Source organism: Anolis carolinensis, chromosome 6, assembly GCF_035594765.1.
Source record: "Anolis carolinensis isolate JA03-04 chromosome 6, rAnoCar3.1.pri, whole genome shotgun sequence".
Classification (NCBI taxonomy): Eukaryota; Metazoa; Chordata; class Lepidosauria; order Squamata; family Dactyloidae; genus Anolis; species Anolis carolinensis.
In genome coordinates this window covers 13,128,111-13,142,651 of record NC_085846.1, presented here as the reverse complement: position 1 = coordinate 13,142,651, position 14,541 = coordinate 13,128,111, and the positions used below count along the sequence as shown (strand labels likewise).

General features: G+C 44.7%; 1 protein-coding gene across 1 annotated transcript; it reads left to right on the top strand.

Annotated features, from left to right (window-relative positions):
• Positions 1-4,588: 4,588 nt before the first annotated feature.
• tnfrsf12a (TNF receptor superfamily member 12A) lies at positions 4,589-14,150 on the top strand. The gene is made up of 5 exons (XM_062957987.1): positions 4,589-4,763; positions 9,255-9,356; positions 10,755-10,889; positions 11,261-11,315; positions 12,391-14,150. Exons 1-4 carry the CDS (start codon positions 4,688-4,690, stop codon positions 11,311-11,313), a joined length of 366 nt encoding a protein of 121 aa, XP_062814057.1. The 5' UTR covers positions 4,589-4,687; the 3' UTR covers positions 11,314-11,315; positions 12,391-14,150.
• Positions 14,151-14,541: the final 391 nt, after the last annotated feature.

The window sequence follows — 14,541 nt, the reverse complement described above, 5'->3', positions numbered from 1 at the left end:
TGCAAAGGGATTTTGTGGCACCGCTGATATGATCTACTTCATCTGCTGCATGGCGTGAAGTGCCTTTATGAGCAGGCTGTATGTGACTAGTACTGTAATAGAAATGCAAATGTGTGGGTATGTTGACTGGGTGATAAGTTCAGTTTTAACCGATGGCCATGAAGATAGGAGCAAAGATGTTGCCTAAAGGTGAATACATAACTATATGAGCAGTGGAGGGAGTTATTGAAATGTATTTTTTAATGCTGTGTGATACTGGCTGGGAATCAGGAAGGAGATACGATAAACTGGCCAAGGAAACATCCTGAGACTGAGATGCTAACTAGTATTATAATATGAATTTGCCCCTTCATACCCACAAGTTTTGCATGTCTGTCCATAGGCACTCCGCTCCATGCAACTCATGAAGATGAAATTAGTTTACAAAAGGTTATGCTACCAATATGTTTATCTCAAGTTAATTTCAGTATGGAAGGTCGTTTTGTGTATTGATCAGGATTAAGACAACTATGTATCTGTATTCCGGTTTGGGTGTTTTGTTTTTTAAATCCATTTTTAAAGTAGTTACCGGTAAACTACTTTAGTAGCTTCATTTAGTGCAGTGGTTCCCAACCTTTTTTTGACCAGTGACCACTTTGACCAGGGACCACTCTCCAACATTAGTACCAAAAGGGTTATAAATCAGTTTTTGGTCAACTTTAGATTCAGTTTGGTTATTTGGGGTGCAGATTCAGAAAATTACATTGGATAGACCACATCAGCTCTAGTTTCTGATACAGAACATATGCCATCCAGTAGTCGCCATCTGCTCACCCATAAAAAACCATATTTAATAATCTAGAGCTGATTTTCCCCACAAGTCTCGCGGACCTTATTTTAGGTCTCATGGGCCGCTCAGAACCACTGATTTAGCTTGAAGTCTTATCATTCTGAGCCAAGGACAAGTTTGCTTTTTTCTCTCTCTCTCCCAGAAAACGTAATAGGTTTCTTTCCCAGACAGTAATCCTCGAACCATTAAACCCCCAAAAGGAAGCATGGAATAATGAAGCCAAGAGTACCACTAGGCATGTACAGAGTGTTTTTCCATCACTACAGCTGGCATCATGAGTTATGGGTGGCTGTTTCCAGGAGCTAATGTAGATTGGGTTCAAGACCAAAATAAATAGCACACCTTGTTTTTGGGAAATTTCATACCAGCCCACAGTTGTTAAAGCCATTAGAAGGTATGTTTCTCTTCCCTCTGCTCAAATATTTCTGCCCTTTCCAAGGCCGCCCCTACATTAAACCCAGAAAGGCGGACCCCCCTCAAGAAACCTTATATCTGACTTCTTTGTACTATGTTGTATTTCTTACTAACAAGGATGGGAAAAGAGGCTTCTGGGATTTCCTGCTTCCTTTGCCAAAGTAACTTGGCCGGTTTTGGGTGCTTTGCACTGCGTCTGCAAGGAGGGGAAGGGAAGGACACCGTTTCCTGCTGTGCCTCGGGCGGCAAAGTGCCTTGCGTTGACTGAGACTGGTTTTCAGTTTCCACTTGCTCTTTTAAATCCCAAATGTCTGTCTTATTCCACACGCATATGGTTCCATTCATTAAGGAGCGGAGAGAAAACCCTCCTTTTGAGACCAGACGGACCCGGAGACTTGTCTGGCTCCCCGACTCCTCTTTGGTTTTCCAAAGCAGCCAGACGTCCCGGTCCTTTGCCCAAGTCGAGCCCACTGGGAGCTCCTCCAAAACCTCAGAGGTCCTGGTCACCTCCTTCATGTGCGCAGCCTTCCACAGGGGCTCTTTGTGCGCACTTATTCATCCGGCATGGACCACTTTTTGGACAAACACCTTATGGGGAACCCTGTAAACAAGTTGCCAACAAGAGGAGCAGTCAGTTGGGAGCTAAATCTGGACACCTCCCTCTCCCTGCCCTGTTTAATTGCTATCATATGTCTATGTGCCTATATGTCTACCTCTCTCTCTCTGTCTAGATGTGGTTACAGGGAGCAAAATGAAGGCACTGACAACCACAGTATGAACTCTTGTTGTCGTTGTGTGCCTTCAAGTCATTCCCGACTTATGGCAACTTTAAGGCTAACCTATCAGGGGTTTTCTTGGCAAGATTTGTTCAGTGAGGGGATGCCATTGCCATCCTCTGGGGCTGAGAGAGTGTGACTAGCTCAAGATCACCCAGTGTTTCCATAGCTGAATGGGATTTGAACCCAGGTCTCTAGGGTTATAGCCCAACACTCAGGCCTAGTATAGTTAACATGCTGAGTCCTAGATACAAATTCTCCTTTCACTCCCCAACTTTCTATCAGTGCAGTAACTTGAACTTGAGGATTGAAAAACATAGTTTTCAGTATTGAAGGTAACAGGACAGGAAAAGTAACCAAATGAACATGAACTTGGCAAATATTCAAGACGTGAAAGATTTTGAGTATCTCTCTGCAATGCCAAACATTTGGGAAGTGAAGAGAAATTTCATTTGGGAGGCAAAAATTTGTATTTGAGGAAGAAGCCCTCATTTTGCCACCCCATCACTGTGATACCAATAGATACATAGAGATATTTATGTATTTTCTTTCTTTTCTTCTTTCAATTACAATTTGAGTATCCCTCAACTGGAAATACAAAAGTATCCACATGGGTGACTGACACAGAGAGACCATTGCTTTCTTATGGTTCAATGTATACAAACCTTGTTATACATTGCACAACAATAATTAAAGGTATAAAACTGAATATGCAAAACTACTCTGGGACTTCCGAATTCAGACTGACAAGAGTTTTGGAGCACAATACTACTAACCTCATGATTGTGTTAAAAAACAAAGTATGGATAGTCAATGTTGCAATCACAGGTGACAGCAAAATTGATGAGAAGCAACTGGAAAAGCTACACGATACGAGGATTTAAAGATCAAACTGCAAAGACTCTGGCACAAGCCAGTAAAGGTGGTCCCAGTGGTGATCGGCACACTGAGTGCAGCGCCTAAAGACCTTGGACAGCACTTGAAAACACTTGGCGCTGACAAAATTACCATCTGTCAGTTGCAAAAGGCCACTCTATTCGGATCTGCATGCATTATTTGCCGATACATCACATAGTCCTAGACACTTGGAAAGTGTCCGACATATAATCCAATACAACAGCCAGCATAGTGATTTTGTTTGCTGTGTACTGATCTTATTATGTATCAAATACTAATAATAATGGCCAGCAAAATAATAATAATAAAACTCGCAAACCTCTCTCTGTTAATCATGCTGGAGTTGTGATCCATCACACAAGCCAACAAGTATTTTTAATCAGATATAATTTCAGGTAATTCTTATAGAGTTTGTTGCGCTGAATTCAGATCTGTGTTTATTTTTTCTCTATCACGTGTAGTTTTTACGATGAGGCTAATCGAGTAATTAATGGATTTATACATTGATATCAATTAGATTCTTTTGATATCAGTGTGTAAATGCATTTATTATTCAGTTAGCCTCATCGCAAAAAAAATCCTGTGATAGAGAAAAAATAAACACAGATCTGAATTCAGTGCAAAAGAATGACCTATAATTATAACAGATGAAAAATACTTGTTGGTTTGTGGTTAACTATATTCTATTGATAGGTAAAAGTAAATGTTTTCCCATGACATTAAGTCTAGTCGTGTCCAACTCTGGGGGTTGGTGTTATCTCAATTTCTAAGCCAAAGAGCCGGCGTTGTCTGTAGACACCTCCAAGGTCATGTGGTTGGCATGACTGCATGGAGTGCCGTTACCTTCCTGCTGGAGCGGTACCTATTAATCTACTCATATTGGCATGTTTTCGAACGGCTAGGTTGGCAGAAGCTGTGGCTAACAGAGGGAGCTCAAGCCGCTCCCCAAATCTGAACCACTGACCTTTCGGTCAGCAAGTTCAGCAGCTCAGCGGTTTAATCCGCTGCACCATCTGGGGCTCCTACGCCAATGTAATATGCACCCTAATTTTGCAAAGGTAATTTAGCCAAAAAATGGTGAGTGTTAATACAGTAATAATAATAATAACAATAATAATAATGGGCAGCACAATAATAATAGTACTCCCAAATTTCTCTCTGTTTAATCATGCTGGAGCAGGCCTGAGCACACTTCGGCCCTCTGGGTGTTTTGGACTTCAACTCCCACAATTCCTAACAGCCGGTAGGCTGTTAGGAATTGTGGGAGTTGAAGTCCAAAACACCCAGAGGGCCCAAGTTTGCCCAGGCCTGTGCTGGAGGTTGTGATCCATAATAGAAACTTTTTCCCAAAGCTTTAAGACTTTTAAGGGGGAGAGGTCACTTTCTAGGGGACCCAGGCTACCATCTCCTATATTTCCTTTCACAATGGAGAGCAATAATGATAATAATAATAATAATAATAATAATAATAATAATAATAATAATAATAATAATAATAATAAGTGCTCCTGGATTCCTGTCTGGATTCCATGGGTCTGGCTGTTCCTGCTCCGACTTGCAACCCCCTCCCCCTTTCCTCTCCCCAGATCAAAGGCTCTTTCTTGGCTCCTCGCCCTCCAATGGCAGCCGCCCGGATTGGCGGGGGCGTCTCTCTCCGTCTCTCCAGCCGCCGGCTCGGGAGGGAAAGGAAGGGCTTCGGGGCTGAGTCAGAGGCGAGAGAGTCCTTGGCCAGCCTTCAGCCCGGATCATTGGAGCAGGAGCCGCCGACGGGATGCTCGCCTGCCTCGTCCTGGGACTGGGGCTCTGCGCCTTGGCCCTGAGAGTCGCCCAAGGAGAGCCCTTGACAGGTAAAGGCGGACTTTTGGGGATGTCCATTATTTAAGGCAGGCATGGGCCAACTTGGGCCGTCCAGGTGTTTTGGACTCCAACTCCCACCATTCCTCACAGCCTCAGGCCCTTTCCTTTTCCCCCTCGGCCGCTTAAGCGAAGGAAGGGGCCTGAGGCTGTGAGGAATGGTGGGAGTTGGAGTCCAAAACACCTGGACGGCCCAAGTCGGCCCATGCCAGCTCCATAGTCCTGAGAAAGGAGCAAGCGAGAATGAATGAATGAGTTTGGGTGGGAGATAGAATCAGCAAGCCAAGGCGCATCTACACTGTAGAATCAATGTAGGCAAACTCTAAGGGTGCCGAATTAATACACTTTGGGACCGAAGGCTTTCCTGGCCGGAATCACTGGATTGCTGAGAGTTTTCGGGCTCTCTGGCGACATCCCAGAAGCATTCTCTCCTGACGTTTCGCCCACAGCCAAACTTTAGGGATGCCGAATTAATACACTTTGGGACCGAAGGCTTTCCTGGCCGGAATCACTGAGTTGCTGTGAGTTTTCCGGGCTCTCTGGCTATATCCCAGAAGCATTCTCTCCTGACGTTTCGCCCACATCCATGGCAGGCATCCTCAGAGGTTGTGAAGTCTGTTGGAAACTAGGCAAATAGGATTTATATATCTGTGGAATAATGTCCAAGGTGGGAGAAGGAACTCTTGTCTGTTGGAGGCAAGTGTGAAGGTTGCAATTGACCACCTTGATGAGCATTGAATGGCTTTGTAGCCTCAAAGCCTGGCTGCGTCCTGCCTGGGGGAATCCTTTCTTGGGAGTTGTTAGCGGACCCTGATTCTTTTATTGTCTGGAATTCCCCAGCTAATACCTCCCCCCAGGCAGGAAGCAGCCAGGCTTTGAAGCTGCGAGGCCATTCAGTGCTAATCAAGATGGCCAATTGTAACATTCATACAACAGACAAGAGTTCTTTCTTTCTCACACCCTGGACATTATTCCACAGATATATAAACCTCACTTTCCTAGTTTCCAACAGACCTCAGAACCTCTGAGGATTCCTGCTATAGATGTGGGCGAAACGTCAGGAGAGAATGCTTCTGGAACATGTCCATACAGCCCGGAAAACTCAAAGCAACCCAGTGATTCCGGCCATGAAAGCTTTCGACAGCCAACCGGCTCACAGGAATGGTGGGAGCTGAAGTCCAAAACACCTGGAGGGCCAAAGTTTGCCCAGGCCTGCTATAAAGAGTTCAACAGGTGCAGCATTCTTTAGTAAGGAGTCGGGCGCCATTAGATGGGCCTGACGGTGATTATGCACTCTGCACATGCCTTGGAGGCGCCTCTCCTTCCACGCGCTCAGATGTAAGCCCCGCCCCCGCCTCGCGGGTTTAGCCCCGCCCACTTCTCACGCAACGCGAAAGCAATCAATGGGGAGGGGGGAACCTCTGCGGTTGGAATGTTTATGAATGCGAGGCCACGCCCCCTCCGACAAGTCCCCTTCTTATTGGCTGATTGAGAAAGGGGCGGGGACAAAAGGTTTCTTATTCCTGTAATTGAGAAACTTGTTGAGAACTAAAGTGTAAAGAAGATCTGGAGAGACAGGGGGGAGGGGGGAGGGGGTGACGTATGCGTCATGCGACCCACACAGTGACTCACTCGCCCCACCTTCCTCGCTCCCCAGTTTCTGGGCCCCGCGCCATCTGTTTGCTGGCACGAGGGCATATTTTCTCAATGAAGTCACTTGAAAAGGGAATGAGAAGGAGGGCCCCGCCCCCTCAGGGCTCAGGAGTTGCCTTTGGGGTGGACTGCAGGCCCCAGAATCCCCCCAGCAGCATGGTTGTGCCTGGTGGGAGGATTCTGGGAGTTGTAGACCACAGAGAGAGAGCTGAGAGAGTTCCCTTTGGTGGACTACAGCTCCCATCATCTCCCTGTCAACTGATGGGACGTGCTGGCATTTATAGTTCTCCAACAGGAACATCCTTATGGGTGGACTTCAACTCCCAGCATCCCCCCTGCCAACTCATAAGGCATTCTGTCTGTTATAGCCCACCCAAAGAAACTTCTTGAGAGCCCTGAGGTTTCCTTTTTTTGTGGACTGCAACTCCCAGCATCCCCCCGCCAACTCATGAGGCATTCTTTCAGTTATAGCCCATCCAAAGAAACTTCCTGAGAACTGTGAGGCTTCCCTTTTGGTGGACTGCAACTCCCAACATCCCCTGTCAGTTGATGGGGATTCTGGGAGTTGTAGTCCATCCAAAAGAACACCCCCATCAGAATTGAGAGACTTTCAGTTCATAGCATCTCACAGTATCCCCCTGCCAACATGGATTCTGGGAGTTTTAGTCCACCAAAATAACTCCCCCTGAGTGAGTTCCTCTTGATGGACTACAGCTCCCAGCATCCCCTTGCTAATGGATGTGTATTCTGGCGGTTGTCTACCTAATTGAAGTCCCCATTAGAGCTGAGAGAGAGTTCTTTTTGGTGAATCACAATAGTCAGAATTCTGGGGGATTATGGGAATTGCAGTCGACCAAAAGAAACTCTCCCCAGAGAGTTCCTTTTGATGGACTACAGTTCCCAGCATCCCCTTGCTAATTCAGGGTATATTCTGGTGGGGAATTCCCCATTAGAGCTGAGAGAGTTCTTTTTGGTGAATCACAATAATCAGAATTCAGGGGGATTATGGGAGTTGCATCCATCAAAAGAAACTCCCCCCAAGAGAGTTGGACTTTTGATGGACTACAACTCTCAGCATCCCCTTGCTAATTGATGGTATATTCTGGCAGTTATCTACCTAAAGGAATTCCCCATGAGAGCTGAGAGAGAGCTCCTTTTGGAGGATCACAATAGTCAGAATCCTGGGGGATTTTGGGAGTTTCAGTCCACCAAAAGGAACTTTTCTCCAAGCTCTCCCTCTCCTCCACCCACTCACCCACCAGGCTGGTCTGTCACCATGTGATGCTCTTCAGCGGTGACCCCTTTTCTGCTCACCTCCTGTTGCTGCTCGGGCCTGGTTCGGGTTTCGAAACACGACACCCCCTCCTCACTGACGTGGCCCCTCTGAAAATAGCCCCTCATGTCATGGGGAGGGGGACAGAAGAGGTCCGCCTGTGGGCTACGTGCAGTGGGCCCACATTTATGGGATTTCTTTCTCCTTTCCCCCTCCTGGCCCTTTTGTTCAGATGCCCACACGGCTTCGTGTTCCAGCTTGCTGTTTGTTTACTTCTCTTCTTACACGCTTCATTCATTCATTTCACTTCTTTCTTCCCATTTTTTGAGTTGCCGTCTTTGCCATCTTTCTGCCCATTTCGTTGCTGGATTTTGTCCAGTTGCGTTCCTTCAAGTCATTCCCGAGTTATGGCGACCTGATCGTATAATATTTTTAGGCAAGATCTGTTCAGAAGAGGTTAACCGTAGCCTTCCTCTGAGGCTGAGATAGTGTGACAGCCGAAGTGACTTAGGTACCATCTACACTGCCATATAATCCAGTTGCTGAATCCATATTATCAGCTTTGAACTGGATTCTGTGATAGTGTAAATAATAATAATCATCATCATTATCATCATAAGTACGGTATGATACTTAGGCATTAAAAATGGAATGCACAGATACAGAACAAATGACATTTGGGTTGACAACAATAATATATGTGAAAGGGACCTAGTAAATCACAAACTGAACATGAGCCAACAGTGTGATGCAGCAGCTGAAAAAGCCAATGCGATTCTAAGCTGCATCAATGGGAGAATAGTGTCTGGATCAGGCATGGAGGAATGTCTATGTTAATTGCATGTTTCATGCATATGCCTATGCTTGATGTTTTTATAGTTTTAATGGTTTTAATCTAATTTTATTTAGATATGTGATATATTTTTATGTATTTGTAAGGCATTAAATTTTGCCATTTATTATGTTGTAAACCGCTTTGAGTCCCCCAGAGGTGAGAAAAGCGGTATAGAAATGCAGTTAATAATAATAATAATAATAATAATAATAATAATAATAATAATAAATAATCAGTTTGAAGCAGATAATCTGGATTATATAACAGTGTAGATCAGGCATGGGCAAACTTTGGCCCTCCAGGTGTTTTGGACTTCAACTCCCACAATACCTAACAGCCAACAGGCTGTGGTAGTTGTAGTCCAAAACACCTGGAGGGCCGAAGTTTGCACATGCCTGTAAATCCAGTCCCAGTGAAAGTATTTGAACCCTGGTCTCCCAGGATGCATCTGCACTATATACTTAATGCAGTTTGGCACCACTTGGATTGACATGGCTCAATCTTTATAATTTGGAGAGGCACCAGCACTCTCTGAGAGAGAGAAGGGTAAAGACTTTACAACTACAACCCCCAGGATTCCATAGGTTTTGAGCCATGGCAGTTAAAATGGTATCAAACTGTGTTAATTCTGAAGTTTAGATGCCCCTTAAGTCTCCAAATGAAGCCGTTTAGCCTGCTACCACATGATGTTAAAACTGTCATTTCTCTTTTCTTTCCCATCAGCTACTGCTTGCCCTGGAGGCCAGTCCTGGAGCCCTGATTTGGAGAAATGCATGGATTGCGCTGTGTGCCGATTCCAGAACATGAATGACTTCTGTTCTTCATGTGAGTGGCTATCACCAAACCATCATCCCCTGGAGGGGCCTCTATAGTGTAGATCAGCCATGGGCCAACTTGGGCCCTCCAGGTGTTTTGGACTTCAACTCCCACCATTCCTAACAGCCTCAGGCCCCTTCCTTTTCCCCCTCAGCCGCTTAAGCGGCTGAGGGGGAAAAGGAAAGGGCCTGAGGCTGTTAGGAATGGTGGGAGTTGAAGTCCAAAACATCTGGAGGGCCCAAGTTTCCCCATGGCTGGTGTAGATGCACTCCAATTCTCAACTGCATCATCCATGTGGTGGGTATGTACAACATGGATACACTTGGCAAAGAGAGGCTCCAATTCGAAATGACGCACATCTCTGTTTAAAAATGGAATTTCTGAGTTCTGAGTGTTTTTCTCTCTTTTGTTTCCGTTCATATGGGTACACACCCAATTCATGACGTCTGGGTTGATTCCTTTGCCCCGACAAATCAAATCCACATGTTGAAAAAGGGGGGGGGGGAGATCATTGACATTTTCCTTCATTCTGTCTCTCTCAAAAAAAATCAGAGCTGGAGATATTTTATATGTGTGTTTGTTTAGAACCATGTGTGTTTTGTGCCTCCAAATTGCTTTTGGTTCATAGCAACCCTGGGAAATCTCTCATGTGGTTTTCTTGGCAAGATTTGCATTGGCCGAGTGCCTTTGCCATTGCCTTTCTCTAAGGCTGGGGAAGTGTGGCTTGCCCAAGGTCACCCAGTGGGTTTCCTTAGCTTAGTTAGGATTTGAAACCAGATCTCCAAGAGTCCTACGATGCCTCTATACTGCAGAATTAATGTGGTTTGATACCTCATTAACGGCTGTGATTCAGTGCTATGAAATCATGGAAGTTGTAGTTCAGTGAAGCATCAGCACTCTGGCAGAGAAGAGTTTGTAAAACTACAGCTGCCAGGATTCCATAGCATTGTGCCATGGCAATGAAAGTGGTATCAAACTGCATTAATTCTTCAGTGTAGATGCACCCACTGGCTCTCCGAATGTGTGTGTTTATATATGTGTGTGTTCCATTGCATCCCTAGTCCAACTCTCAAACTACTTGTTGTGTATATGTGTGTGTGTATTCGATTCCTTTGTAGTGGTAGATCAATAATAATAACAATAATGATAATAATAATAATAATAATCCTTTATTTATATACTGCTCCATCTCCACGAGAGGACTCAGAGTGGTTTCCAGTATCTACCCATTTTGAGGGAAAGTCTGGCAGAAAATACAAGTTTTTTTTAAAAAAAAATTAATAGATCTATGGAAATCTGGTTCAGATTAAGAGTGGCTGGGCAGAGTGAGAAGGAGAATGAATGTATTTGGGGTGGATTTTTTTTTGGGATGCTCCACTGAGTTTGACCAATTTCTCTCTATTCCAGGTGGAGACCCTCAACCTCCAGACACATTCAATTTGTGGCTCTTTGTGGGAGTGCCTTTGGCAGCTGTCTTTCTGCTGAGTCTTACTGTGGGCATAATAACTTATGCCCGCTGTCGGCGGCGGGAAAAATTCACCAGTAAGTGCCCCCTCTAATAGATTTAAGCTTCAGGACTAGAGCTCCATCTCCTTCCCAATTATCATGTAAACTAGGTGGTGCAATGGGTTAAACCCTTGTGCCGGTTGGATTGCTGACCTAAAGGTTGGGGTGCTGACTTGAAGGTTGCCAGTACAAATCCACGAGACGGGGTAAGCTTCCATCTGTCAGCTTTAGCTTGCAGAGACATGAGAGAAGCCTCCCAGGCATCCACTGGGAACATCTCTGTAGATGGCCAATTCTCTCACACCAGAAGCAACTTGCAGTATGTTCTCAAGTCACTTCTAACATGATATACAAAAATCATGTAAACTCTCTTTTTAAAACTGCTTTCTCTTTTGCGATGTTTTCAGCCCCCATTGAGGAGACCGGAGGGCACTCGGCTCAGGAATCGCTGATACACTGAAGGTGAGGATGAACATTTCTGATCCTAGACCATAGTTTTGTCCTGCCCTGACCTTTCATTGGTTAACTGAACATTTACACTGCCTTGGCACGTTTTCATTTTTTTTAAAGGAGCAAAGTTGTTGTCCAAAAAAACAACGTTGTTTTCCCTTTTGGCACAGCGTATGCTAAGTCCCAAAGCACCTAGTGAGTGAAATGGCTTCCAATTGTGGAAGTTAATCCTACTGAACTCAAGAGGACCTCTATGAGAATAGAAACATAGGCTTAGGAAATATCTACACTATAGATCAGTGGTTCTCAACCTATGGGTCCCCAGATATTTTGGCCTTCAACTCCCAGAAATCCTAACAGCTGGTAAACTGGCTGGGAATTCTGGGAGTTGTAGGCCAAAACACCTGGGGACCCACAGGTTGAGAACCACTGCTGTAGATTTAATACAGCATGAGACCATTTTAATTACCATGGCTCAATGCTATGGAATCCTGGGAGTTGTAGTTTGACAAAGTCTTTAGCCTTCTCTGCTAAAAAGTGCAAGTGGATCACCAAACTGCAGCTCAGATCAATCTAGTTTACTTTCTGCTTATGAAATTTTGTGGAATCTGGTTTTCTCAGGTCTAATCCAACCCTCTAAAGCAGTAGTTCCCATCCTTTGATCCTCCAGCAATTCTGGATTTCAACTCCCACAACTTCTAATTGTTGGCCAAGATGGCTGGGGCTTCTGAGAGTTGAAGTCCCAAAACCCAGAGAAACAACAATTGGGAACAAAGGCCTCTAAACCATTCTCACTCACGCAAGCAGTCACTATTGCTCTTCAGACTCTCAAATATATCGATCACAATGGCCATTCTGGCAGGGGGTTTTGGGAGTTGTTATCCAATACACATGGTATGACATCCTCTGAGTGACATATATGTATGTAACTTGGCCTTATGCATATATTTATGGACATATTTCAGGGAGCTGGTGCCTGACACTTTGCACTCTTTCTAAAATTTAACACCCCTAAGTAAGTCCAGTTTTTTCCCACAACTTTGGTCCTCTCCGTTCATATTCCTCCTTTTTCCTTCCTCTTTTGCAGATCTTTCCCGCAGCATTTCAAACGAAAGAAGAGATGTCAACTTTCATTACCTCTGGCTTTTTCTGAAGATACCAGGAGGACATTTTCTTCTGCCCTGGAGTTCAGGGCCTTACATTCATTTGAGCGCATAGATGGGCACATGAGAAGCTGATGTGCTGTGAGGTCAACTGCTCCAGTGCCTTGTAAACATTTCAGGAAAAACAAGACAAAAAGTATTGGTGATCCCTTTTGTAAAGGCACATCAGCCTTCCCCTTAATTTTTTTTTGGCTACTGGGAAGGAGCAGAAGGGATCAATTAAATCTTCCAGGATCTAATGCCTCATATTGAGGCGCTTGATTTTTCGTAACTGGGATACAGCTGTGGGGAAACTTGCAGCTCCCACATCCTGGAAGATCACAGATGCTGCTGTGACATTTCCCTTTGGGGAGCAGCTTAAAGCAAATCTAAATGTGATTTCCTCCATGATTTATATACAGCTGGCCCTCCACATGAGTGGGTTTAACTTTTGCGGGATTATTCAGAAATTGACCATAGCTAGAGTTTCCTAATGGAAACATTTCTCTGGGGTCCTTCAGCACAAGTCTATAGTCAGCTGAAGTCATGATAGAAGACCTAGAGATTCCTAGTGAGAACACTTCTGTAGGCTATCGAACACATGTCCATAGTCAACATCTGGTGAAAGTTGACCATAGAGTTACATTAAAGGACCTAGGGATTCCTAGAGAGGTTAATTATCTTAAGTATTTGTAAGACCTCCAGGTCTGTGGTCAACATCTGGAGAAGTTCAACTTAGAGTAGGCATGGGCAAACTTGGGCCGTCCAGGTGTTTTGGACTTCAACTCCCATCATTCCTAACAGACTCAGGCCCCTTCCTTTTCCCCCTCAGCCGCTTAAGCGGCTGAGGGGGAAAAGGAAGGGGCCTGAGTCTGTTAGGAATGATGGGAGTTGAAGTCCAAAACACCTGGAAGACCCAAGTTGGCCCATGCCTGCCTTAGAGTGACACTGGAGAACCTAAAGAGGTATTCTTTCAAGTTTAAAAAAGTGTTTTTAATTGTGATTTTTCCACTTTTGCGTGGGTCTTGCACCCCAAACCAATGTGGAGGGCCCATTGTATATACTTGGAGAGAGAGAAAAAAATAGTGTGTTAAGGCTCTCCAAGGGCCCTTTTTGACACTACACAACAATATCACTATGATTCCACTCCATCCTGTTGGGATTCTGACACTGGCCATTGAGAATTCTCTGTCGGGAAGCTTTAGTGCAGGCAAGGGCGAACTTTGGCCCTCCAGATGTTTTGGACTTCAACCCCCACAAATCCTAACAAATCCGAAATCCCTGGAGGGCCAAAGTTTGCCCGTGCCTGCCTTAGTGGCTCCTCAAACGACAAATCCCAAAAGTTTATAGGGGAACCATAATGTTATCCATGTGTCGCGTGACAAGAGTCCTGGGAGAAGGACAAGATGAGCCACTTGTGCGGTTTTCTCTTTGCAGCGGCTGGGCCATTGTGAAGAGGGGAAAAAGAAAGGTCACAAGTTAAATAGGAACTACGTTGATGTGAGTTCCTCCCTCCTCCTGCTCCTCTTCCTCGGTGCTCGTGCAGAGAGGGTGCTATTTATGTCTTCTATTATCACAAAGAGAACTTTTAATTATCTAAGTGTGTGTTTTCCAGGCGTGATTTTTTAAAGAAAAAATCAACAGCATGTCAGAATGAATTAGAGTTGGTGAGTTTAAATAAAATAAAGTTTAATTCTTGATGAAACCAGAGGGCTTTCTGTTTTTATATGCAAATGTCGTGGCGATTTTCACTCCATCCATGTGTCAGTCCTTTCGATAGCATTGGACAACGATTAGCATCTTATGCATGGGCAAGTTCCCTTCTACATGTAGTAGTACTTTTTTGACCAATGCATAATTTGTTTTCAAGTGAAGGATTTAAAAAAGTAGAATTACTCATACAGTGCCATTGCACACCACCTGCATTTGGTTCTGCAATTTCCCATTAAAAGGGATCGAAGGGTAGCTGATGAGAAAAGACTGCGTTCAAAAGCCCCAAAGGCTATTGTTCATCCAATCAGACATTATAATCCTGCATAGATAAAAGGTCTGACACAGCCTAGTTTCCAGACCAGTGGTTCCCCACCTTTGGGCCT